This window comes from Taudactylus pleione, unplaced genomic scaffold (assembly GCF_031769625.1).
Source record: "Taudactylus pleione unplaced genomic scaffold, aTauple2 ptg000070l, whole genome shotgun sequence".
Classification (NCBI taxonomy): Eukaryota; Metazoa; Chordata; class Amphibia; order Anura; family Myobatrachidae; genus Taudactylus; species Taudactylus pleione.
Window position 1 is genome coordinate 2,867,406 of NW_028284472.1, and position 25,594 is coordinate 2,892,999.

General features: G+C 47.2%; 1 protein-coding gene across 3 annotated transcripts; it reads left to right on the forward strand.

Annotated features, from left to right (window-relative positions):
* The first annotated feature begins 5,806 nt into the window (after nt 1-5,806).
* Nucleotides 5,807-22,170, forward strand: FDFT1 (farnesyl-diphosphate farnesyltransferase 1). 3 transcript variants are annotated; one of them, XM_088467215.1, is made up of 8 exons: nt 5,807-5,979; nt 9,480-9,577; nt 13,692-13,875; nt 15,372-15,500; nt 15,866-16,057; nt 16,508-16,684; nt 17,336-17,488; nt 20,729-22,170. In XM_088467215.1, the coding sequence occupies exons 1-8, from the start codon at nt 5,881-5,883 to the stop codon at nt 20,939-20,941; spliced, it is 1,245 nt and encodes a 414-aa protein (XP_088323341.1). In that variant the 5' UTR covers nt 5,807-5,880; the 3' UTR covers nt 20,942-22,170. The 3 variants fall into 3 exon arrangements, with proteins under 3 accessions (XP_088323341.1, XP_088323342.1, XP_088323340.1); XM_088467216.1 differs by lacking the exon at nt 5,807-5,979 and adding an exon at nt 8,843-9,018; XM_088467214.1 differs by lacking the exon at nt 5,807-5,979 and having other exon boundaries at nt 9,087-9,577.
* The last annotated feature ends 3,424 nt before the right edge of the window (nt 22,171-25,594 follow it).

Genomic DNA, 25,594 nt, shown 5'->3' on the forward strand with positions numbered 1-25,594 from the left:
GCAGACCCTGTCTCCTGCATTCCTCCATTTAAGGCTGCGAATAGCTCCATCCTGCACTATTTAGGACAGCAGACAAGTCTGTTGTACAGAAAATGTTTTTTTCAATAGTTACCTTATGTCAGATATTTTTATTTTGACAAGGTTATGTAACATTTTCATATACTATGAAATGGCAGTAATGGCTTTTTGGTATAAAAAAATAGCTATATATATATATGCGTGTTAGAGGGGGGTTGGTCTGCAAGGACTATCACGGCTGTTATTGGAAGGAAAATATTCTTTGGTTCTGTCCTTCTGCCGTAATCATTCACAGATGTAAGGGATTGGATCCTGCCCAGCACACCATTACCCCCAACCAAATATTTTGCATTTACCATTAATGCAATGACCGTACAAGGTGGCTCCATCCTTATTCTCCAAAGAGCTTGCAGGATTCACACTGAGGAGGTCTGGGGCCATAGATATTGTTGTGGGCACGATTGTGAAGAACAACTGCAGTGAGGGAGATTGGAAGCTGCAGGCAGGATTCAGAAAACCTTGCTTTGCCTGTATACTGGAGCAGCCCAAGCTGTAAGTCATGCATTTCCTGCCTGTAAGATTGATCCAAGAGTTGGTGATAGAGAACGCTGACCTATTCCACTGATAGTGTTCCCCCTGGACAATGCAGGCATCCAAACCAAGCTGTCTGCCACAGGACTGAGCAGAGGGCCTGATTCAGAGGCGCTCGCAAAACGCGAACGCTCTGAATCAGGGCGGGCACTGTTTTTTTTTTTTTTTTTTTTTTTTTTATAGTTGCGGCCTCCTGGCCGCTCTTGTAGCTGTGTGTGACAACCTACAGCTATTGCAAGCGGCCAGGATGATGGTTGCGATGGTCAAGACCATCGTGCTTGCCACGAGACCCTTGTGGTAGGGTCTCGTAGCCGCAAGCCCCAGAGAGCTTCTGGTGTTTGCTTGGGAACGCCTCCGTTTGTGAAGCCACGCCTACAAAACGGGGCGAGCTGTCGATCAACATCGACAGCCGCCCCTTTTGTAGTGAGAGCTTTTTGCACTTGCTACGGGGCTCGCGTGCGCACTGGGCCACCATCAACCCGCTTGCGAGCGGGTCTGAATCAGGCCCAGAGTACTATGGGGGTCATTCAGACCCACTCGCGAGCGGCAGTACGCTCGCAAGTGGGTCGATGTTCCCCACTGCGCATGACGGAGGGAGCTCCGTCGTGCGCATGCGCGAGACCCGACGAGCGAAGGACTTTCCTTCGCTCGGAGTGTCTCATCAAAGGGGGCGTGCTGTCGATGGTGACTGACAGCACGCCCCCTTTGGTGGGCGTGCCTGCCAGACTGAGGCGTTCCCAAGGGAATGCCTACTGCCTGAAGCCGGCCCCACTGACATCGCTAGTGATGTCAGTGGGAGTGATTTTGGCTCTGATAGAGCCAAAATCACTCCTGGCCTTGCGGTTGAGAAACCCAACCGCAGGCTTTTACTCGCAGTTCCGATGGTCAAGACCATCGCGACCATCATTTTGCACGCTCGTATATGCTGTGGGTGGTGACCCACAGCTATACGAGCGTCCAGGAGGACGCTCCATATTAATGGAGGTGGGCCCTGACTCAGAGCGAGCGCTCTGGTCAGAGCGTCCGGCTCTGAATCAGGGCCTATATGTTTAACCTGAGGATGTTGAGATTAATTTACTTTTCTGTTGGCGGGCTCTTACAGACCGTGGTGTAACCATGTGGGGTAAACCAGTTGGATTTATAAGAGCAAAGGAAATGACAGCAGCACACAGACCACATCGCAGCTGCAAAACACAATTTATATGCACAGAGATTGACATACAAGGTCTAAATTAAGCTGGCCATATACGCTACAATTATCGGGGCTAGCCGTGGATTGCCCCGATAATTTTAGCGTGTATGCGGGCAACCGAGGGTTAAATATTGCGCTGTCGGGCATGCCGGATTGTCCAGCATGCCCGTCCAATGCGATATTTATGGGGTAAATGGTCGGCCGTATCGGGCAGTTTATGCCGACAGACATTTCCTATGTTCCTTCCCATGGAATGAATGTCTGCTCCCCCCGGGGGCGGAGCGCAGATGTCGGCTAATGCACTGAGAAATCTCACCGAGTGTGCCGGGGATATCTGCGGCTGGCAGGCTGCCAGATAAAATGTCTGTCGGTCTGACAGGCATTTTATCTGGATGTGTATGCCCAGCTTATGTGAAGGGGGGAGATGTGAATGTACAGCCCAGATTGGGTAGAAACCCCCTGGGCTCCAAAGTACAGTTCAAACAAAACTAAAGGCCCCATTTAACGAGACAAAGCGTATAATGTCCTAGTTTCAGTATTCAAACAGCGGTAAACTAAGAGTTTCGCTGTTTGTCACTGTGGGGCCTATTTACTAAGCCTTGGCTGGAGATCAAGTCCCAACCAATCGGCTCCTAAGTTTTCAAACACTGCCTGTGAGATGGCAGATAGGAGCTGATTGGCTGGTACCTTATCTCCATCCAAGGCTTAGTAAATAGCCCCCTGTATCGCTTACGCCATCAATAGATGGTAAGAGCAATATGATCCCCATTGTCGCCAATGGGGATCCAGCTCTGCCTTTCGTGCTTCAGCAAAGCCTTTTCGGGCATTGCTGAGTCCCCGCTGGGTGAAAGAGTCCTGCGCACTACACAGCAGCCCGACGCTGGCAGCAGGAGAGCATAGAATATCGCTCAGTAGGTGGACCGGTAAGTAAATGTCAGTGGCGTATTGGTTAGTGGCACTAAGATACTAGGTGAAATATGCCAATGGTATTAAGACTCGTTGTTAAATGGGACCTTAAGATGGATCAAGATGCCCTGAAAACGTTTCTTTATGGCACCAAAAGTAAGGCACAGTTTCAACTATATGTGAGCTGCCGCCGTCAGCTCACATTATGCGTGTATTGCTTTCGTACAGTATGTGAAGCGGTTCCTTCCGCATCTTACATGTAATTGAATCTGCCCCCAAATCTTAATCGGCAAGTTCACAAAAATGTCAAATCCTTAAAGAGGGTCGGGATGATTCAGTCATGTGACTGATATCAAAGGCTGATAGGCAGGTGTGAGTCTGATTATCCCGATGTTGGTACAATATAGGGGGAGATAATAGGTCTAGTACATTACCCTGAGACACTGACAAGCCAGGGATGGTAAATATGGAAAATGCAGGATATAGATTTGGAGGAGAAATCCCCACAGTGAGCCTGCATCCTTGTATATCGAGCTCATCTATATAGGAGCGTCTGAGGGTCTTCCTCACACAGATCTTCCTTGCAAAAACTGGCGTAATATGCAATATGAACATAAAAGTGCACTCAACCTATTTATTGGAAAACGCCTAAACCACCAAAAGTGCGCAGAATGAATCTAAACTCCCAAGCATGGGAGTGGCTGGGTGATTATACCAGGGGATGGTGGTAAATTATCTGCGCATTTATGGGACACAGACTACCAATCACCAGACAAAGAATATCTTGAAGAACTGGGATCAGCCTCTCGGCCATGCACAGCTGACGCGTTTCAACCCACTGAAAGCTTGGCACAAAGAGGTCTTGATCCACCTGACTTTATTAGATAGTAAGCGAGGCTCCAAAACGCATTCAAACATTTTTATGTCCATTCTGACCTATCCTCCAGTGAATTCTACACACCCAGCGAGATACCATCCTCGCAGAGTCAGTTATACAGTATCTCAGGGGAAATTATGAAATGTCCAACAGAGATTTTTTTTTTGTTGAAAATTATCTCCGTAGTGACCGTACCAGGGTTGTTTATCACATGCAGCAGTCTTAACTAATAACGGAGATATTTTTTATTTTAGACTAGCGGAGATTTATTTAGTGGTTACGATAAAATATTCTAAGGGGCCAATTCGATTGAAAGCCATGGACGCGAGTTGGACGCGGTAGGGACCGTTTAGACGGTAACCTGTGCCCATCACAATTGCAGATTTTCCTTCTCAGCCCATAGGGCCATGCAAGAAAGTCTGCCATGTTGCTTTACTGTGATCCTTGGCGAGAATCTGATTGCCCTGTTAGCAGGGCCGCAGAGACTTCGGGCTGGTAGGGGTTTTGTAGGCGGACTATGCCCCTCTCCTTGTGTTTGCGCACGTACCAGGGGGTGTGGTTAATTCCTTACTGGCTTTCCCCTCCTAGCTCCCCTGCCTGTAATAATACAATTATAATCTGATTTTCACCTTCAACCACTGCTTCCATTAAATATTATATATATTTTTTTTTTAAATGAAAAATATATATTAAGATTTTTTTTCCCCCAGTTTCTCTCCATTCTGTGTCTGTAACATAAAAAGACAAATTCCGCTCCAGTAACGAGGGGCAGCGTTATTTATTACACATTGAACACTTTTTATTGGTGTGTAGTAAAACAATTATAATCAGTGTTAAGAAGCACATTTTCTTTTTTTTAATACTCTTCAGTTTTATTATTTAATTTGGATACTGTTCATAGCAATGGAGGACCTTCAGCTCTCCCCTGTACCCACAGTATTGGATGGGTTCCGGACTATAGATTGTCAACCTTTTTAGTGTCTGTGTCTAGACAGACACCAGATGTTAGACAGTCAATAGGTCGACTGGGACAAACGGTCGACACGATTTATGTATTTGTTAGGCACTTACCTCGACGGTTAGGCACCAGGAGGGGGTATGCAGTCAGGAACCCGGTGGACCTATTCCCGACTGCTTTATCCCAGCGAGGGTCTAAATCTAGACGCCTGTCATTTTACCGAGACCGGCGCCCGGCATCAGACAGCGCTTTAGACAGACAGTTAGGGCTCCCGGGGGGGACTTAGGGTTAAGGCTAGGGGGAGGGTTAGGGTTAGGCACCCCCCTCGGAAGGGTTAGGCACCCCCGGGGGGGACTTAGGGTTAGGCGGCGGGGGGGGTTAGGTTTAGGCACTTAGAGGAGGGATAAGGGTTAGGCACTGGGGGGAAGGTTAGGGTTAGGCACCCCTAAGGGAGGGAATTAGGTTAGTCTATACTTAGCCTAGGGATGATCGAGATTTTCACCCATGTTGGGCAGTCGCTGTCGGGATTCTAACCGCCGGACTTGCAGCGGTAATGATTCTCCAGGAGGGAAGGTTAGGGTGAATATTAGGGCTTAATTATTTATTTATTTTAAATCATGTGTCGACCTTTTGACCCTCTTACATGTCGACCTTTAGTGTGTCGACCTATTGACTGTCTTAACATCTGGTGTCTGTCTAGACATTGTCGACCTTTCTACTGTCCTATCTGTTAATACACACCCATTGTGGAACTAGAAGTCTCAGCAGTCACTGAGAGCCTCAGGCTCTCCAGTATTCTAACACTAGATAGTACTGCAGAGCCCGAGGCTCTCAGTGACTGCTGGGACTTCTAGTTCCACAACAGCTAGGGAACAAGAGTTTGCTGGAACTTGATATTACACATGAGCAGACACAGGCAGCTTATTGGCTGCTATGGAACTAGAAGCCCCACCCATGTCCCCCCGTGCTGAGCCCTCCCTGTATGGCTGCTGGTTATGTATGTAGCGCAACTGTACTAGCAGTACACGTCATACACCCTCCTCCTCCATAATGTATATGACGGGAAGGCCACGCCCACATGCCGGGGTGAGTGACGTGCCATTCCTGTCAGCGAATCGCGCGTTTGCGCAATCCGTCACCCCAGCAACAGGTCCAGCGTGATTGGTTGGCAGCCGCTGGTACGAGACAGCTCTCCCCAATGAGAGCAGTCAGTCCACTGTGGAGCTGTGCGGCTATTGGCCAGTCGCCTGGAGCGGGCGGTGACTGTCGGGTATAGCCTAGTAGCGGGACGTGAGAGAGGATGCTGTAGCCGGGAACAGGTGTCATCTTACAACGGCCATGGACATCGTCAGGTCGCTCGGGCACCCGGAGGAGATCTATAACCTGCTCAGGTTTAAGATGGGCGGCTGCCGGGCTGTCATGTCCAAGATGGACCAGGTAAGGTTATAGGGCACTGGCTGGCAACGGGGGGAGAGTGGTGACCCGGATGTCACACATAGTAGTACTAGTGCGTAGTAGTAGGCTATGTCCGAGAGGTCCTAGTATCTGCTGCTTACCTGTCCTAGAGGTCATCCAGCTACTACTCACCTATCCTAGAGGGTGTCCCAGCATCCTGCTACTCACCTGTCCTAGAGGGTGCCCCAGCATCCTGCTACTCACCTGTCCTAGAGGGTGTCCCAGCATCCTGCTACTCACCTGTCCTAGAGGTCATCCAGCTACTACTCACCTGTCCTAGAGGGTCTCCCAGCATCCTGCTACTCACCTGTCCTAGTGGTGATCAGCTACTACTCACCTGTCCTAGAGGTTATCCCAGTATCTGCTACTCACCTGTCTTAGATGTCCCAGCATCCAGATATTACTCACCTGTCCTAGAGGGTGCCCCACTATCTGCCAGTTACCTGTCCTAGAGGGTGCCCCACTATCTGCCAGTTACCTGTCCTAGAGGATGTCCCAGCATCTGCTACTCACTTATCCTATAGATCCCAGCAACCAGCTATTACTCACCTGTCCAAGGAGGTCCCACTATCTGATACCCCTCACCTCATATTCTGCTACCTACCTGTCCTAGAGGCCTATACTTTTCTGCTCATCTGTCCTAGTGGTTTCCGCATCCAGCTACTAGTGGATGTCTCAGTATTCTGCGACTCTCCTGTCCTTGCGGTTGTTTTAGTATTCTGCTACTTATTTATTTAGGCAGCGTCGCAAGGGTTCTGTAGCACTGTACACTGTGGATAAAACATACATAAATATTACACAGGTGAACAAATAGAATAGTTAAATACAGTATGTACACACATTTACATCATAGAACTTTTCCTAGTATCCTGCTACACAACTGCCCTCTCTCCTGTATCTTACTACTACTCCAAGACAGTGCTCCAATATTCTACTCACCTGACCTATAGGATACCTCGCTACTCACCTGACCTATAGGATACCTCGCTACTCACCTGACCTATAGGATACCTCGCTACTCACCTGACCTATAGGATACCTCGCTACTCACCTGACCTATAGGATACCTCGCTACTCACCTGACCTATAGGATACCTCGCTACTCACCTGACCATCTGCTTGTCTCAGGAGTCACTACTCCCCTGTCTCAGTATGTCCTGTACTAGAAGTCCCAGCATATAGCTACTTCTCACCTGTCCTAGAAGTCCCAGTATCTGCTACTCACCTGCCCTAGAGGTTCCAGTATCTGCTACTCGCCTTTTCTAGAGGTCCCAGTATCCTCCCACCTGCCTGTCCTAGAGCTTGCCCCAAGTATCCTGCCTCTCTCCTGTCCTCCAGTTTGCCCCAGTATCCTGCCTCTCGCCTGGCCTATAGCTTGCCCCAGTATCCTGCCTCTCGCCTGGCCTACAGCTTGCCCTAGTATCCTGCCTCTTGCCTGTTCCCTACAGCTTGCCCCAGTATCCTGCCTCTCGCCTGGCCTACAGCTTGCCCCAGTATCCTGCCTCTTGCCTGTTCCCTACAGCTTGCCCCAGTATCCTGCCTCTCGCCTGGCCTACAGCTTGCCCCAGCATCCTGCTACTCATTAATGAGAGCGTGAGTTTAACCTCACTCACCAGTCCCAGTCTTTATTGTCACTGGTGAGAGACACCTAACCTAGATTAGATGATTAATACACAGAAGTGGCCGATTAATATTACATCAGCTCAAATTACACAATTCTCAGCTTTTTGACCCTTATTAGATCCTATTAAGTCACTAAGCTGACTTGATAAACAGTCATCTACCATCGCTATAATAATGTCACTAAGGACTCGGTTCTATTACAGTCTATGCAAATAGCCATCAATAATCTGATTCAACGAAAGCAGCCGTCCAATTAGCTGAGTCAAATTCGGCCTCCTGTCAGACTGCATTGGGGGGCAGTTATACCACCCTATTGGGAATGAGATGATCTGCAGGTATGGGCACCTGTATTGTGCCAAGTACAAGATTATATTCAGGGGACACTTATAAAACAGTCTGTATAGTTATAATGTAGACTATTTTGTCCATTTACTTTTAGTTAAACTTTTTGTGAACTGTATTTCCGTTTATCAGCATTTATAAATGTACCCCATTGACTAATAATAAATGAACGCAGGAAGAACAGAGGTCTCAGGTAGGGCTGCTATATTATTCCTTGAATCAGGGACACATGAATTACACAGGTTCTACAGCTAGATAAAACCAGGTGACATGCAGATTTGAAGTCAGACTGTCACAGCACCTGTATAATATCCCAAATACATTTCTCTCTCCCCCCCCGCCCCCCCTTTAATCCGGTACACATGAATAACCTGACTCCTGATTTTAATGAGCCACAGAACCTGTGTAATCCATGAGTGTCTTGTTTAAAGGGATGATATGGTAATATATATGTATGTGTGTTATGTTAGTGTATCCCCCCCAGTACACATACCTGGATGCAAATTGATGCCATCATAATCTCCCCATACAATTTGTATGAATGCATGTCCTCCCCATCCTTTTATTTTATCATTTAATAATGAGTTTTATTATTATTATAAGCATTTAAATACAATTGTAGTGGTGTTAAAACACTACCAACATGCATGTACTGTGCACTTGTAGGTGTCAGACCTTAATAGCAGCTACTCACCTGTATTGTGTATTTTCCTGTGAATAAAACAAAACAAACTTTTGTTGTGCTCTCCTGTGGGCTGTGTATACCTGTCCTAATAACTGACACCTGTGATTAGCAGACAGCACCCTAATTGGGGGTTGGGGGTCTGGAATTGCTACATAATGTCTGAGCCCAGCCCACAAGTCTGTGGCAGGCCAGGTTTTCAGCATAGCACATGACAAAACATATGTTGCAGGATACACCTGGACTCTTTGCAGTGCACACCACGTGTATTATATGTGCATCCTGTTTTAAAGGGCTGGCAGGCAACATCAGCTCATTGAATTTACCTGTCCTGTCGCTTTAAAACGTCTCTCTTAGGGTGAACAAAACAGGAGGTGTGTAAACGGTTAATATTTTGGAGATCTCTCAGCCCGGCCCACTGAGCCATGAAAACAAGTGGGAGGGTGTAGCAGGGTGGGTGCGCTGCTTGTGTTGTTGTAAGAGCCTCTGGTACAGTGCACTGTAACACAAGTGTCCATGGGCTCTTGGCTTCCCCTCTGGCTGTACTTTAGCTGTGCCCCGGGGGCACTGCCCATGATCCCTGGGAGCTGTCGGCTGGGGAGAAAGTTTTCTCCGAGTTTGGCCCATGGCCAGTGTAAACTGTAAGGTTGCTGTCGCACTGTTCAAGAGGACACTATGCCTGGGCCCTGCTCAGAAGCCCAGTGGTCAGCGCTCACTACTGACTGTGAGCAGGCTGCAGGAGAGGGGGCTGAAAGAAGGCCGCACGGTGCAGAAATGCTTCGCTCCCCAAAACCTGTCCGTCTACAGATTTCATCCCGTCTCTCTTCCCCGACAGGACTCTATGAGCGACAGTTTGCAGACTTGCTACAAGTACCTGAACGAGACCAGCCGGAGCTTTGCAGCCGTGATCCAAGCCCTGGACGGGGAGCTGCGGTAGGTAGCCAGCCCATGTGCTAACCATTTCCTGCTGCAGCACCAGCAAAATGGTTCAGAAACTTATTTTTTTTTCTTTGTTTATTTAAATGCTGTCTGTTTTGTGTGCATAAATATTAATACCCTGCCGTTCATTCAGCAATGTTGCACAAACATGTAATTTTTATTTTCTTTTCTAAAACTTGCCCCAAGGTCATTAGAGGAACAGCCGTTGTCCAAATTGTCAGTTACGATTTGCACCTATAATTAATACATTCCCCCCATAAAGGAACTATTGTATGGCAGCTCCCAGGTAATATGTCTCTGTACGGGGGAAGGGGAAGGCTGCTTTGCCTAATGATTATATTATACAACACTGTTGTTAAGTGAAGTTTGCCTGCTGGTGCATTCCACACCGAGACGTGTATCAGGAGGGGGGAGGGCGGGGGAGCTATTTCCAAGTGACATTGTATTCAATACTTCTATTCGTAATCCGATTGGCTGTTGTGGTGTTCACTTGACCTTAGCCACTCCCTGAGTATTTGTACAGTAACACACCGCATACACCTAATAACACGCTGATGTCCAAGTTCGTGCCGGTCATCGCAGCACGTTTGTCTACCAATCGTTGTGTTCCTCTGCTGATCAATCATTATATGCGATATTGAGTGTGTCTTTATAACCTATATCATGGTGATAGCAGCCATGCAAATGAATAATTTATATTCATAATGAATTACTGGAGAATAATACAAATTGCATATTAGGGAGGAGTACGGAACGCCAATGCCTACGGATTTGTGCGATTATCAGGAAGCCGCACTGCGCATGCGTCAAGGACCATTACTATAGTCGTGCGCAGTGTGATTGGCAGTCGGGGTGTTTGTGGAAGTAACAGAGTGGCGATAAAGAGCACAGGGGCGTTGTGACCATCTTGGGGGAGTTACATCCTGCGTCAGCGATCCCCTACATAAGAAATATGGCTACGGTGTCTCTGTTCCGGAATCTGTATGAAATACCGCCGGCCGCACGGCCGGCAGTTCGATTCCCGGCAGCGGCAGCCCGACACTGGAACAGATCCCGGCAGCTCGACAGCACTGGAAATCCCGATCGTTGTAAGGTAAGTAATGACTAACCTAACCCCCCCCTGATCCTCCTTAGGGGTGCCTAACCCTAATCCCCCCTGTAAGTGCCTAACACCCCCCCCCCTCCTCGCTGCCTAACCCTAAGTCCCCCCACCCCAGGGGGGGTGCCTAACCCTCCCTCCCTCTAGCCTAACCATCCCGGGGGGGTGCCTAACCCTAACACACACCCCCCCCGGCGCCGGTGAAATGAGCGGCGTCTACATCTAAACACCGGGCATTTCACCCTCGCCGGGATATGACAGTCGGGGAACCGGCTGTCTGTATAATGTCAGCCAGCTTCCCGATTGCATCCCCTCTGTTCCCGTGGCCATTCTACAGGACCATAGACTTATTCAGGGCTGCAATAATCGAATGGTCTGCGATCGATGCTAGCGTCTTTGTACAGATGCTGGGATTTACAGTCGATGGGAACCTCAATACATATCCTGGCGTCTGCGGCATTTCTGCATATCTTCCCACACTAGCTGCGTACACACCCCTAGACAGCGGCGGCAGCATTAAGGTACCTCTCAGAATCAGGCCAATAACCCCTATTTTCATGTCGCAGACCTGCCGCTATATAATACAGATATTGTAAGAGGCGTCTTCCGATGCAATCTAACTGCCATGCCCCTGTATCACATAGACCCATATAGAGGGCGTCCCCCTGATATGCGAAATGCTTCCCAATGACCAGCCCACCATAGTTACTGGTGGTGAGACCCATCCACCCAGCCCCACACTTCTCTTTGCTAATCTTAAGTGACCCATCAATCCGTGTCAGTCACTATATGAACATAAATGTATCAGCGACTTCACCGCAATGTATTGCGTGAGGAGGAACTTTTGGATGATTAGTATTTGTGACCCGTCATTTTGTAAGTCACTAGCTAGTGTGGCCGCTACATAGTCTCATACCCCTCCCCGTGTCTCTCCAGCCTCATGCTCCTGTGTCTCTCCAGCCTCATATATTCCCCCTGCGTTTTTCGTGCCACTAGTGTCTCAATCTCTCCCCTCCCTCACCTGTTCCGATATTTTCAGCTGGATAGGGCACACGTGAGATATGCTGGAGCGATGAGGCTTTTCTGGTGGCTGGCGCCCAGGTGTTGGGCAGCTCTCCACTGAAATGGACCTAGAATTACTAATGATTAAAGGGGGTTTCATTTTGGGGGGGAATTCATTGTTTTTTTAGTGTCTCTATCCCCTCTGTGCTTTCCAGCCATGCCTTTATATCTTCTGGCAGAGGTCTCCATTGCCCCATGATACTACCCAGCTATGCTGTGCTCTCTGCTTTGGTTACAAAGGTCTTTATAGAGGAGCTTGGCAGTGTAAACTAGGATATCCCTGTTTTATAATAAACATGGCTTAGATCGTCAGCTAAGGAAACTAAAGTGCAGCTGGGACAACCAGTACCTGTGGGGTGGGGGGGGTAGATGGGACTTGGAATTTATATTTAAAACACAATGTTCATATACTCAGCTGTGTTTTTCTGGTCTTCACTCAACAGGATGCCGTCCTTTCAGAGCGTGTTAGTTTAGGCGCTCGGCCAGCGATTTAGGAACGTTCCTGTAGTCGGCTGAAAGGCTTTATGTACTTTGTAGCAGAAAAGGGCTAACGTCGTTTCAAAGTTATGTGTTCAGTACATTTAGTGATGTGTGATGAGACGCACGTCTGTGACCGGGCCCAAAGCTCTATACATTTACAGAGGAAGCTCTAACTTGGGAAATAACTGAATAACGTACCTAACGCTCACCACCTGCCTATAGTACTGTTAGGCTTCATCTATTCACCCATACAATACTCATTAATCGCCATTGTAACTTATTAGTGCCATACGCGCCCATGGTTTGGTGCTTAGTAGTTGGGTCAGAGCTTGCTGGTGGAGCAGAGCTGAGTGTCCCCTTCTCCTGGAATTGCTGGACAGGTGAACATGCTGCTCTCGCTGTCCCTAGTGTCCCACCTCCTATCTCTTGTATACTTCTCCTACCTGGGTGCCCTCGTGTCTCACCACCAGCCTCCTCCTCTATTATCACCGGTTTACGTCTTGTTCTCCTGCTTTGCTGTTTTATGTTTTCAGTGTTTGTCTTTATTTGCATTTTCTAATGTAATCATTGTTCTGCTGCGGAGCCGTGTGTGCCATTAATGGTTGCGATGCTGCGCGCGGAGTGACTTTGCATCGCACCTCCTCCGTGCAGGATAGGGCTGCCATTGTCCAGGAGCTTGTCCCCATATGGAGAGGTTTATCCATAAGGGATGTATGGTGGAAATCTCCCTTCTCGTTACTTGTTTAAGAAAAAAAAAGAAAAATGCTAATTGGAACTTTTGGGGTTAAGACTAACCCAAGGCTGCTGCTCGCCCCATGCGTAACATAGTCTCTGCTACAGATATGTCGGGGCGATATACACCCCAGAATTACCTTGGAACATCTCACGTGATTCTGATAAAACTTGGATATATCCCTAACCCATCCATGACACCACACGTCATACATATTGGGCAGCTGCATGAGTATTGTCACCACCCTGCTCATTGTAGCTCATGGAAAAGTTCTTGGCCAGTAACAAACCTGTGTAAATCTCCTTACGGCATTCCTGCCAGCCCAGTCCTTAGTCCGATGCCCAACATGTAAGGGGGGGAGGGGGGAATGGGGTGGAAACAAATGGACGGTGCTTTCTTTTCATTTTATAAAAATGCAAATGGAAAATGCCAATTCCCGATGTGCAAATGCAGTAACTCTTCGCAACAGAGCGGTAATGGCAATTTCTCAATCTAATACAAATGATGCAGTGCAAGCAGAGGACTTGTTGCTGTAGGTTACTGCACATGCTCTTTCAGTACATCGTCCTCATTGTTTTCCTGGTATGGGTGTTGGAGATAATGGGGGTAAGGTGCTACCTACAGTCCTTACCTGAATGCCGGGTATCTAGCTGTGGCCTCTATGTCCAACACCAGGACTGTGATCAGTTGTGCGCACTGAGATGATAGGTCGCTCTGTGTGTGTGGTTTTGCAGGCACGCCGTCTGTATCTTCTACCTGGTCCTGCGAGCTCTGGATACCGTTGAGGACGACATGACGATCAGCCTGGAGACTAAGATCCCCATGTTGCATAACTTTCACACCTTCCTGTACCAGGCTGACTGGAGGTTCACCGAGAGCAAGGAGAAGGACCGGCAGGTGCTCGCGGACTTCCCCACGGTATGTAGGGGACCCATTTGGGGATTTGTCAGTGTAAATATCTTTTGTGGCCTGTATATGGCGATAGGCATCTGGAATACAAACTGCCCCCAGTTGTTGCCCGCGTCACACTGATTAAACATTTGCACCACACAACACATGAGACATGAACATCCATTAAATTTATGATCATCACAACCAATAATAGTCAATAGAGACCTAAAGAAGTCTCCCAGCTGTACAGAAAAATTATAGACCCTCAGGGCTTGGGGGTTATGGTATAAAACATACAGTAAAAAGGTAGACAATGTCTAGATAGACACCAGATGTTAGGCAGGTAATTGGTCGACGGAGACAAAAGGTTGACACTGTAAAGGTCAACATGGTAGTAGGTCTACAATTTATTTTTTTTGTTTTCTAACCCTAATCTTCACCCAAACGCTCTCCCTGGTGCCTAACCCTAACTCTCCGGCAAGTTCATTGTCTGCTGCCCCGCTCTGTCAGTCCCTCCATTGGTTGCCGGTTTTCTACCGTATTGAATACAAAATACTGTTACTTACACATAAGGCCGTTAACCGAATTACACCAACATACATCTCTTCACTCATCTCAAAATATCTCCCAACCCGACCTCTCCGCTCAGCACAAGATCTGCGTCTCATCCCCATGCATTACTTGCTCCCATTCACGGTTACAGGATTTTCTTCGGGCTGCACCCACTCTATGGAATGCCTTACCACGCACAATAAGGCTTACATCTAGTCTCCAATCCTTCAAGCGTTCCCTGAAAACTCACCTCTTCAGATAAGCTTATCAGATTCCAGAACCGACCACATAACCTTCACAGCTTCCATGTCTTATAACATCCCCTCTCACAGTCCACACATTGTCTTTCTCTCACACCCGCCTGACATTTGGCCGACATTCCTGTGTGACTGGATCATGCAGCCCACCAAGAAACTCTGCATTCTGGCTGGACCAAATTGCAATATATAGCACCTATCCTTGTGTATCAATGTTTCCCTATATACTGTAAGCTTGCAAGCAGGGTCTTCCTACCTATATATCTGTCTGTTATTACCCAGTTTTGTTCTATTAATGTTCCAATTGTAAAGCGCAACGGAATATGCTGCGCTATATAAGAAACTGTTAATAAATAAATAAGTGCCTAACCCTAAAAAAAAAAAAAAAAAAACTAAAAAGTTGACAATTTTCGTGTCGACTTTCTTCCATGTCAACATTTACTGTGTCAACCTTTTGTCCCTGTCGACCTATTGCCTATCTAACATCTGGTGTCTATCTAGACATTTGTCAACCTTTTTACTGTCTATCTATAGTCCAGACACCGGGCTTGGAAGAAGGGATAATGTTTTATGGGCACAGTCCAGAGCCCTCTACTAGAGCATTCTCATGTCACGAAGACATTAGTCACAAACAAGAATGGCTGTTGCTAGAATGTCCCTGGCTTTCTACAGTCTTCACATAAATGCTGATGTCTCTTTACTTACTGGCTGTAGATCTCGCTGGAGTTTAGGAAACTCGCGGTGGTCTACCAGGAAGTGATAGCCGACATCTGCCACAAGATGGGTTTGGGCATGGCGGAGTTCTTGGAGAAGCAGGTGGAATCTCTACTGGAGTGGGATAAGGTAAGATAAGGTTGTATATTATATATGTGACCATCCTTCATTTGTCGCTGGACCCAACTGCTTTTCTTTAGAACATCAGTTTATAACAGAGTATGGTCAACTTATTTTATAAAGTGGCCTATGGCTCGCATGCTGCTGTGGTACTACAAGGCACAGCATGCCCTGCCATGCAAAGTTACGCCTGGCTCTCTGATATGTGCCTACAGTCAATGAAGTGACTGTATTACTGTCGGAGCCAGAGGCTGGCGAAGCATGCTGGTAGCCCTATAGCCACTGGAGAGCTACACGGTGCCTATGCCTGTTGTACAGACACTATTGAAGGTTCTCACTATTAATACCTGGATTATCCTGTTTTGGTTGCTCAGTACTGTCACTATGTGGCCGGTTTGGTGGGGATCGGTCTATCCCGTCTGTTTTCCGCCTCGGAGCTGGAAGATGCCATCGTTGGTGAAGATACGCGGCTCTCCAACTCCATGGGTCTCTTCCTGCAGAAAACCAACATTATCCGTGACTACCTGGAGGACGAGCTGGAAGGCAGAGAGTTCTGGCCTAGAGAGGCGAGTATTCCCTGCGCTCAGTGCTAGCAACTTGGCACAGGCTTGGTGGTAGCTAGTGGAGCAGTGCATTGTGCGTGTATGGAGGTGCTAGTCTTGTTAATCACACTCTGAAACCTATATAATCTCTGCAGGTCTATGGCAATAATCCATGATCTAGAATGTTAGCGGAAGCTGCCTTGTTGCTGATCATTTTTTAGTTGCTAACATGGGCTTATCTAATATTCATGAGTGCAGCCTATCCAGCCACGAGGGACAGACGAGAGGCTTGTTGTGTCACTAGTATAGCGGTAGCTGGGTATTAGTGCAGGACACCAGCGGATTGTCTGCTGTGGATAGGCAGTGGGTGCGATTCAGTGACACTAAGTATAACGCCGGTAATGAGGCAGCAATATAATACATTTATTTATTTTGCTTTCTTTGAATAAACATCCATGACTTTCTGTACATCAGGTGTGGAGCAAATACGGCAAGAAGCTCTCCGACCTGGCCAAGCCGGAAAACATTGTGCCAGCAGTGCAGTGTCTGAACGAGCTGATTACAAACGCTCTGCATCACGTTCCTGATGTTCTGCTGTACCTGTCCCGGCTACGGAACCAGAGCGTGTTCAACTTCTGCGCCATCCCACAGGTGAGTGCATTGGCTTACACTGGTCAGTTTGGGTATTTGGCGGTGAGGGGCCTAGGACGTACGTCTGTTCTTACACTGACCCATGTTATATGGGCGATGCATGTCATGTACCGGGTCTGCCTCTCACTTACTCCATCCACCCACATGCTGATTTCTATTGTACAATTTGTGCGTGGCCTAAAATTGGTTCATGTGTATCGTCCATATTATCTGTCCTCAATAACAGGAAGGAAACTGTTTACCAATGGCTACATGGGTCTGTGAGCGGGGCTGCGGGCCGCCTGCATTGGGCTTGTGAGCAGGGTCGCGGGCCGCCTGCATTGGGCCTGTGAGCGGGGCCGCCTGCCGCCTGCATTGGGCCTGTGAGCGGGGCCGCCTGCATTGGGCCTGTGAGCGGGGCCGCCTGCATTGGGTTGGGCCTGTGAGCGGGGCTGCGGTCCACCTGCATTGGGCCTGTGAGCGGGGCCGCAGGCCGCCTGCATTGGGCCTGTGTGTCACCCATCCATAACACTGCAGTTATTTTAGAAAAAAACTGTATAGTGTTTGTCATTTATAGACTGACATTGCACCAAAGCTGTGACATAATACGCTGGTGGGCCCATATGGAAATCTAACTTTTACCATCACTGTAATAATTGTTTCTGTGTCCAGGTTATGGCCATCGCTACCCTGGCTGCCTGCTACAACAACAACCAGGTGTTCAAGGGAGTGGTGAAGATCCGCAAGGGCCAGGCAGTGACCATGATGATAGACGCCACAAATATACAGGCTGTCAGAGCCATCATGTATCAGTATATCGAAGAGGTAATGAGCCCTTACACCGTCTATTCCTTACACTGGGGGACATTTCTGACATTGCAATCAGATGTTTGCTTTCATTTTCTAAACTATGCTATAGAAATGCTCGTTGGATTGTGGTTGTTTTATTTTCTATACCATTACCTGTGGGTCTGGTCTCCTAAACAGTGATTAGAATGAGGCCTCTTGTAGACCGGTTTCATAAAACATCACCAAACTGCAACATGGAACTTTCTCTCATTGGTCTTTACTGGTGGAGAAGGTTGAATAACGCTGCAGTGTATTAGAGGCAATAAGACGTTATGTTGTCACTAGAAGGGACTGAAATTATTCTGGAACTATAGTGAATGTAGCACAATATTGTCCCTTTCACATTGCCAAAATAACCTGGGTTATTGCTGGGTCGACCCGGGTCGATGTGATTTTAAAAAGCACCAAAATGAATAACCCTGGTCGACCAACCCGGTATTTCAACCCGGGTTAAAAGGAGGGTTAAACACGGGGTCGGACCTGGGTTATCTGTTTCTTAAATGGTACAGACCCGGGATATTCAACCCGGGTCTGAGAAAATAGTGCTGATTGGCTTTTTCCAGTCAGCTGACCAGCCTGCACACAGAGCACATGTCTCTGTAGTTACATTAGTGTCCTGCACTGCACACTTTGGGGAAAAGGCAGCTATTAATAAGCTATATACAGACAGCACAGTGTACTATACTGCACCTTACTTTCACTGGAGGAATCATGGCACACTGGAGTGATGAAGAAGTAATGGAGTTGCTGCGGATCAGGGGTGAGGAAGAAATATGTAATCAGATAAGTTATCACATCCTTGGCAGTGCCAGTTATCGCAACATCAGCAAAATGTTGGCTGCATCTGGATTCATCAGGAGCCAACAGCAGGTCGGCAATAAGCCGAAGGCACTGGAGAAGCAATTTCGTAAGGTGAACGACCACAATAGAAATCGCAGTGGTGCTGCCCGCATGGACTGGAAGTTCTTTGAGCTGTGTGCCAATGCATTTGGCCATACTGCATTAGACAGACCTGTGACATAGTCATCTGCACTGCGAGCATTCCCCAGCCCCTCCTTTTCTTTACTGAAAACGTCATCATAATTGTGAGCCAATAAAATCCTTTAAAAATGACATCACACTGTTTTAACATGGGCAACCCGGGTTGAGTTAAAAGGCACCAAATCTGCAATAACCCGGGTTATTAAGGCGATGTGAAAGGCCCTGACCCGGGTCGGACCCGTGTTTGTGATGTGAAAGGGGTACGAGTAAGAAGGAGATAGGACAAAGGCTGAAGCTGAAACGACTGATTGAAAAAACCCAAATGGCCTTATGCAATTGCTTTAGATGGCCGTGATTTCAGCTATCTCGTCCATATTTTAAAGCGACAATAATCTAATAGGAAAAACCAGGTTGGTTTTGCCATTTTAAAAATACGGGTTAACTTTGCGGAATCACGACCGTTGGTGCATTGCGCAGGTGATCACATAAATCCCAAAAACTCTGACCCCAAACTACTTCAACAGCACGAGATTTAACACGTCTGATATTGATCCACTTGATCTAATTGAAACTGAAAATTACAGATAAAAACCAATAAAGCGTCATCCGTCCACATGTTCTTAGGTCTAGATTCACCATATGCCAGGCCGTTCTGGTTATGGGTTCTATCACAGCTGGGTCAGAACCACAGGATTGGCAGAAAACCGATGCTTCACCAGTCTATAACAAAGGTAGAACCAGGGAATCGTAGACCCGTGAGTCTGACTTCTATCGTCAGTAAATTTATTCATAGGGGCTCTGAGTGGTTCTGTTATACAATGTAGACAATTATTGTCAGTGAGGCATCGTGGAGGAACGGTCCTGCATTTCACACTCTTCAGGTACATTGGACGAGAGCACCAGGTCTAGCCCTGGCCCTCAAGTACCCCCCAGCAGTTCATGTTTTCAGGATCTCTCTGTGGAAGCAGGTGGGATAATTATTGATCCAGCAAAATGCATGACCGGTGTTTGGTACTTGAGGACTGGAATTGAGAACCACTGTTGTAGAGGGAGAGGTATGTACATGGTAGGGAGCGACTTCTACAGGATAGAAGTCAGAGGGTAGTTATAAATGGAAGGTAAGCAGGTGGGCAATTAAAGGTGGCGTCCCACAGGGATCAGTCCTCGGGGCCTTGTCCTCTGTTTAATTTGCTGCTTTCGGTTCTATAGAAAAGGTTGACAATGATTTAAGCAACATGACAGAAGGTTGACACATGTTATTTAGGGTTAGGCACTTATCGGAGGGTTAGGCTCTGGAAGGGGTGACACATGTTGACCTGTCGACCAAATGATTGTCGACCTTTTGTATAACACCTGTTTTGCCGATGCCCTATAATGTAATGTCTCTATGGGGAGGGGGGCGCGATTCAATTCAGCGGGAGTTGAATAGCGCCAGGAAGTTGGTCCAGGACCTATTCAGTTCAGCGTATTGTTTAGTCTGACAGTTACAAGTTAAGTCGGAGAATTCTCGTAACTTAACCTGGGTGTTTAGTCGGAAAATGCTGGTTTTCACTACTGAAGTGCCGGCCATGAGGCTGTTAGCAATGCGCTAAGCCGGAAGACAGCCTCGCAGCCGGTACTTAGGCTTCTGCTCACACCTGCAGGAGGGTGCGTGAAGAAATCATTTAGTCACCTAAATAGTGCGCTGAATTGAATGGGCCCCTATATTTGCTGATCACTAGAGCTTTGTGGAGTTATTAATGAGGAACGGGATAGAACGGCGTTTCCTATCCCGTTTCCTTGGTGCTCAAAGCACATTTATATTGGGTACACACTACACAAATTTGTTGTGCAATCGTGGTACCTGCGACCACATTGTACGACCATCGTGGAGTGTGTACACTTTAATACAGTGTTTGATGAATTGTGTGGTCACAACGTCCTGTCTGATTATATGGGACGATATGATGTACGGTGCAGTGCGGCAGCGTTCTCCGCACACGTTATAACATGTCATCGTACTCCTGTACCAAGGTTAACAGTCCAGGATAGTCATACATGAGCACGGGTGACTAAATTAGTGCCTCAGTTATTGTGATTTAACCAGCTGGGCTCATGCACGGATATCCTTAAAACTTGGACTGTTGGTGAGATTGGGAAACGCTGGGATAGAAACTTTGTACAATATGTTCCATCCTGTAGCTACAGCAGGTGGTGATGTTTTTAATGAATTTATTTTCTCTCCTTCCTTTTTAGATCTACCAGAAAATTCCCCTGACAGACCCATCCTCCGGGCGGACACAGAACATTGTTTCTACGGTCAGGAAGCTGAGTCTGCCCCACGGCCCCCTGGTGTCCCGACACAGTTTCTCCCCCATTTACTTGTCATGCGCTATGCTATTGGCAGCGCTGAGCTGGCAGTACCTGAGCACGGTCCAGGCCTCCGAGGAGGTGCGCAGCGGCCAGTGAGCTGGGCCAAGTCATCTGTCTCCCACATCCGTACAGCTCTCCATGTGCTGGCCATCTGTATGTTCTTGTTCTATGAAGACTGTGGGTCTGGACCTTTCCTGAGGACGTGGGTTCAGCCACCATCATGGCACATTTATCGGGAACTGCTTGGCTATAACTGGCTACTCGGCCCAATGTGATCTCATCCTGGGGGGGGGTTCATGTAACCAAGATTGTTTCTAAAGATTTTTCGGTGGAACCGTTTATTAAACGTATTAGTAACCGGATTACAGCCCTGTTCGTGCTGAGCCAGACTTCAGGCTGGTGGCACCTCACACCCAGTTGATACGTTTTGGACGGCGGGAGATTGTGTGCACTTGGTTTTATAACCGGCGAGATGAACACAATGAAAATTGGCCCTTGTATGGCTCTGAGGCTATGTGATACCAACAGACTAAAAACATGACTGGCATAACGGAACTGCAGCCCACTGTCAGCGTATGCTGGGACTTATAGTTCCACAGCCCTGTATTACGCTGTACTAAAATGTATCCAACTTACACTTTAAAAAAGGGACACTTTAAATCGACTGTGACTTAAACAGTCTCCTATAAGCTAAATGGTTGAAGCCTCATTCATAGGCTCATTTAAATAGTTGGTCCTTAAGGACATTTACATTGAAGACTTGCAGCTGGCACCCTAAATCAGTCATCTGACGTGACCAGCTCATTGTACCACGTCTGGCCACGTACTACGACATTGACCACCCGGTAGAGTGAATTTAAGCCTTTACCTGAATAAGTGAGGGCATGTATAAGGCAGTAAATTGGGTGAAGGCAGGAGAACCCCTGCATATATGGTACTGTATCATTTTGAATTGTTTATAGGAAACTGGTCTGTTTCTTATATTCCTCTTGTACAAAAAAAAAAAAAAAACTGGAAGATAGATATAAGTGAATCTGTAAATCTCCATTCTTGATGCTCCCATTGCTAGACCCATTGTATTCTGCGGTTTCAACGGAAAATAGGTGCACTGTGGCCGGAGGCAGCATTAACCCATTAACTGCTGGACTGTGTCTGGTAATCAGTGGGCTGCGCTCTGTGGCCGCATGTCCCATATCACTGCAGCGATATAAATATCTGCGTTGTACTTTCCTAGGCGGCAGTGTTGGGAATGGTCAGTATTGTGACATTGTTATACAATGTGTTTTTTAATTTTTATTAAATAAAATTATTAAATTAATTTGGAATATTGCCTCCTATACATTTTTTATTTTTTTTTAGTTTTACAAAAGTGTCTACAAGAACTTTGTACCATGGATTAAAGAAATGGCCCCACCTTCCTCCTTTTCATATACTAACTAAGCAAAGTTCTGTAATGACGGCGGCAGGTTCCCTGGGGTGGCGCTGACATTTGATGTCTGTCCTCACTTCCCTGCTATACTTACTACCTGAGTGCTGAGCATTATACAGAAGGACGTGTTTGGGGGGAGGAGGATATGGGGAAGTCACGTCATGCCAGTCATCACATACTGGGCTGATAGGAAGCCGGCTAGATCATGCTCATTATGTGTACCGCCCATGGTGAGATTATATTTATCAGGGTTTAGGCCACAAAGGAAACAATAGTTCTGAAAGTGTCTAATTATAATTCCAGGTAATTCCTTTACCTTTAAAACACTCCATGGTAGCCATTACAATACATAGCTTCCTCTCTGGGGTAGGTAGAGACGGGCAGATAAAAGATCGCCGCCCCCCCCCCCCCCTTCTTGGATGGTATATAATGGGCCTTCTTCTCTTCCCCTGTGTCTTTGACTTTCCAAGCTGTCTAAAGCTGGCCATACCTGCTACAATTATCGGGGTGATCCGCCCGATATCCACGCATCGCCCCGATAATTGTAGCGTGTGTGCGGGCGACCGAGGGTTATATATTGCTCGGTCGGGCATGCCGGATTGTACAGCATGCCCGTCCGATGCGATCTTTAAGAGGTAACTGTCAGCCGCATCGGGCTGTGTATGCCCAGCCGCGTCCGACAGACAGACATTTCCTGTGTTCCGTGCCATGGATGGAACAGGGAAATGTCTCCTCCCCCGGGGGAGTGAGAGTAATCTCACCGTGTATGCCGCGGACGTCTGCGGCTGGCAGGCTGCCAGATAAAATGTCTGTCGGTCTGACAGGCATTTTATCTGGCCGTGTATACCCAGCTTTAGGAAAACCTGACCTGAACAGCAGGGATGGGGAATCTATCTGTAATTAATTTGTGGTTTTTCCCTCACAATGTCTCCCAAACTGAGACCCTAGAGATGGTCCCATAGCCGTATGATCATACCCAGAGAAGGCATGGATACATTCATTTATTACTTATTTATACAGCGTGCACACACATTCCGCATCACTTTGCAGAGGAATATTTGGCCATTCTCTGTCCCTGCCTCCAGGAGCTTACAGAGTATTCCGAGTTGTCAGCTATTCTCATCGTTGCTATGGCTTTTGTACGCAGCACGATGAGGACATATTCTAATGCTGCAGGAGGCGTCTGAGGACAAAGGAAGATGCAGCATTGGCCCACCATCGTGATCACTGGCCTAGGCATGCTCAGAATGGCCGCCAACACTAGGAAACCTGCATCGGTAGTCTAAGACCACCTGGCCTTGGCACTGCCAGGAAATGGGGGCGACGTTCTCAAAATGAGTACTGTGAACATACTCGCAGATCTCTAGCAATCGGACTTGCACACAAATCATCGGGTTTGCATGAATTAGGCCCCATATTCCCTATCAGAATATACACAATAGGGTTAATTTTTGGCAGGAGCCAATTACCATACCAGTATATTTTTGGATTGTGAGAGTTAACCCACACAAGCAGGAGAAGAATATACAAACTCCAGAGATGGGGACCATGGCAGGATTCAAACCCAAGACCTTGGCGCTGTGAGGCAGTAATGCTAACCATTATACCAACTGTGAAGTCCATCCTGCTGCCGGGTAAAGCTCTGTCACCAAATCCTAGGTTCCTTTTTTTTGTCCAAGAAGTTGTCACCACTTGAGTTGAGTGGGTTCTGCGCTTTTCTGGCACTTCCATTTTCATTGTATGATTAACTCTCTGACCCATCGGCAAATGCCTTGGAAAGGACATGACCTATATGAGTCCAGGTCAGAATCACCAACCACTGTTCTGTATTCCTAAAACCTTTGTACTGGATAAATATTAGTGACCACTCTCGCTAGATCTAGCAAAAGCGGTTTCTTCACTTTCTCATCTGTCATGACTAAAAGGTTGGTAACCCAACCTCCTGGTTGATATAAATTGTAGATGCCGCTTGGCCAAAAAAGAAAAAAATTGGATTGGTCCTCAAGACCACTTTATCCTGATAGATATTTAAAAGGTTTGCTTGCACCCTTGGTGCCTTTTAAATCCCCAAACATTCTGCCATCCAGAACACTACATTTAGGGTCATCCATCCTGGAGAAGCTTTCTTTCTTGGTTCATATGGGCATCCTTCAGAGCATTTATTACTAGCCTGAGATCCTACGGACCCACAGTGGACCGAATCGAGGGGCAAGTCCTCTTCATGGCTTGACAATATAATCAATGATCAATTCTGAGACCAAACTGGTCTCCATAAGACACTTACAGGGTAGATGTATCAAGTCTAAAGAGGAGGGAGGGGGTGATATATTCACTAAAGGTTGATTTGGGGTTATTGGCTAATTTACCAACAGTTTTGCAAACCGACCATTTACAAATATAAAAACCTGACCAAAAATCAGACTTTATTAGACCATTGGACCAACAAGCTCTTATTTCACATAGAGCAGAATTGGATCCGCAGATTTACTAATGATCGGTTTTAATACTCAGGACTGCCACAATTGCGCAACCTGCGTCCCCTGCTGCATCTTTTTACGCAGATGCTTTGCAAAGCCGCCGGTAGACAACTAAATACATTTCCTGGCGTCTGTGACATTTGCATATTTTCATATATCTGTGTACACATTTGCAGCAGCAAAATATAAAGACATTAAAATTCAGGCAAAGGATCACCAAATGGCTAAAATTAATTTGGCTTTATCTATTGCAATGGTAACACCCTTATGTTGGGGTTTACCTTGAATGGGTGTCCTCTATCTGTATATAGCCATCACTCATGTGCTCACCCTAGCACAATCCAGGGCAGATGACCAACCAGGGGCCTATCTGTGTGGAGTTTGTATGGGTTTTCTCCTGCTATCCATAAACATACTGGTAGGTTAATTGGCTTCTGACAGCTTCTCCCATAGAAGTATATCTCGCCCCAGGCTTTGTACTTCCTGTGATGGTTTTTAAAATAGAGTCCTGTATTTTAAGTACCAGCATAGTGCTTTTCTTCTCTGGTCCTGGTTGTGGAACTACAGGGGACAAAAAATAGGGATCCCCTGTAATTTCCAGCACCGGCCAGGGGTGCCAGGTATAGCCCCAGATTTATCAGCCTAGGGTGCTGCGGAAAGGAGTCCCCACCTCCCCAGACTGGGATGACTAGCGGACAGGGGTAATGCTTTGCCCAGCGACAGGGATTCCCTGGCTGCTTCATTACCCCCACCACTAGAAGTAGTCCAGTGCTGGTTATGGAAATTACAGGGGACCCCCTACTCATCCCCTGTATTTCCACAACTAGGACCAGATCAGAAAAG

What these genes read in the sequence shown, in the direction of transcription:
- FDFT1 (XM_088467214.1), top strand. Translation starts at nt 9,270, where the DNA reads ATGGCCAGTGTAAACTGTAAGGTTGCTGTCGCACTGTTCAAGAGGACA. An exon ending in GCCCTGGACGGGGAGCTGCG is followed by an intron (nt 9,578 to 13,691) that starts GTAGGTAGCCAG and finishes GTGGTTTTGCAG; the next exon opens with GCACGCCGTCTGTATCTTCT. An exon ending in CTCTACTGGAGTGGGATAAG is followed by an intron (nt 15,501 to 15,865) that starts GTAAGATAAGGT and finishes TTGGTTGCTCAG; the next exon opens with TACTGTCACTATGTGGCCGG.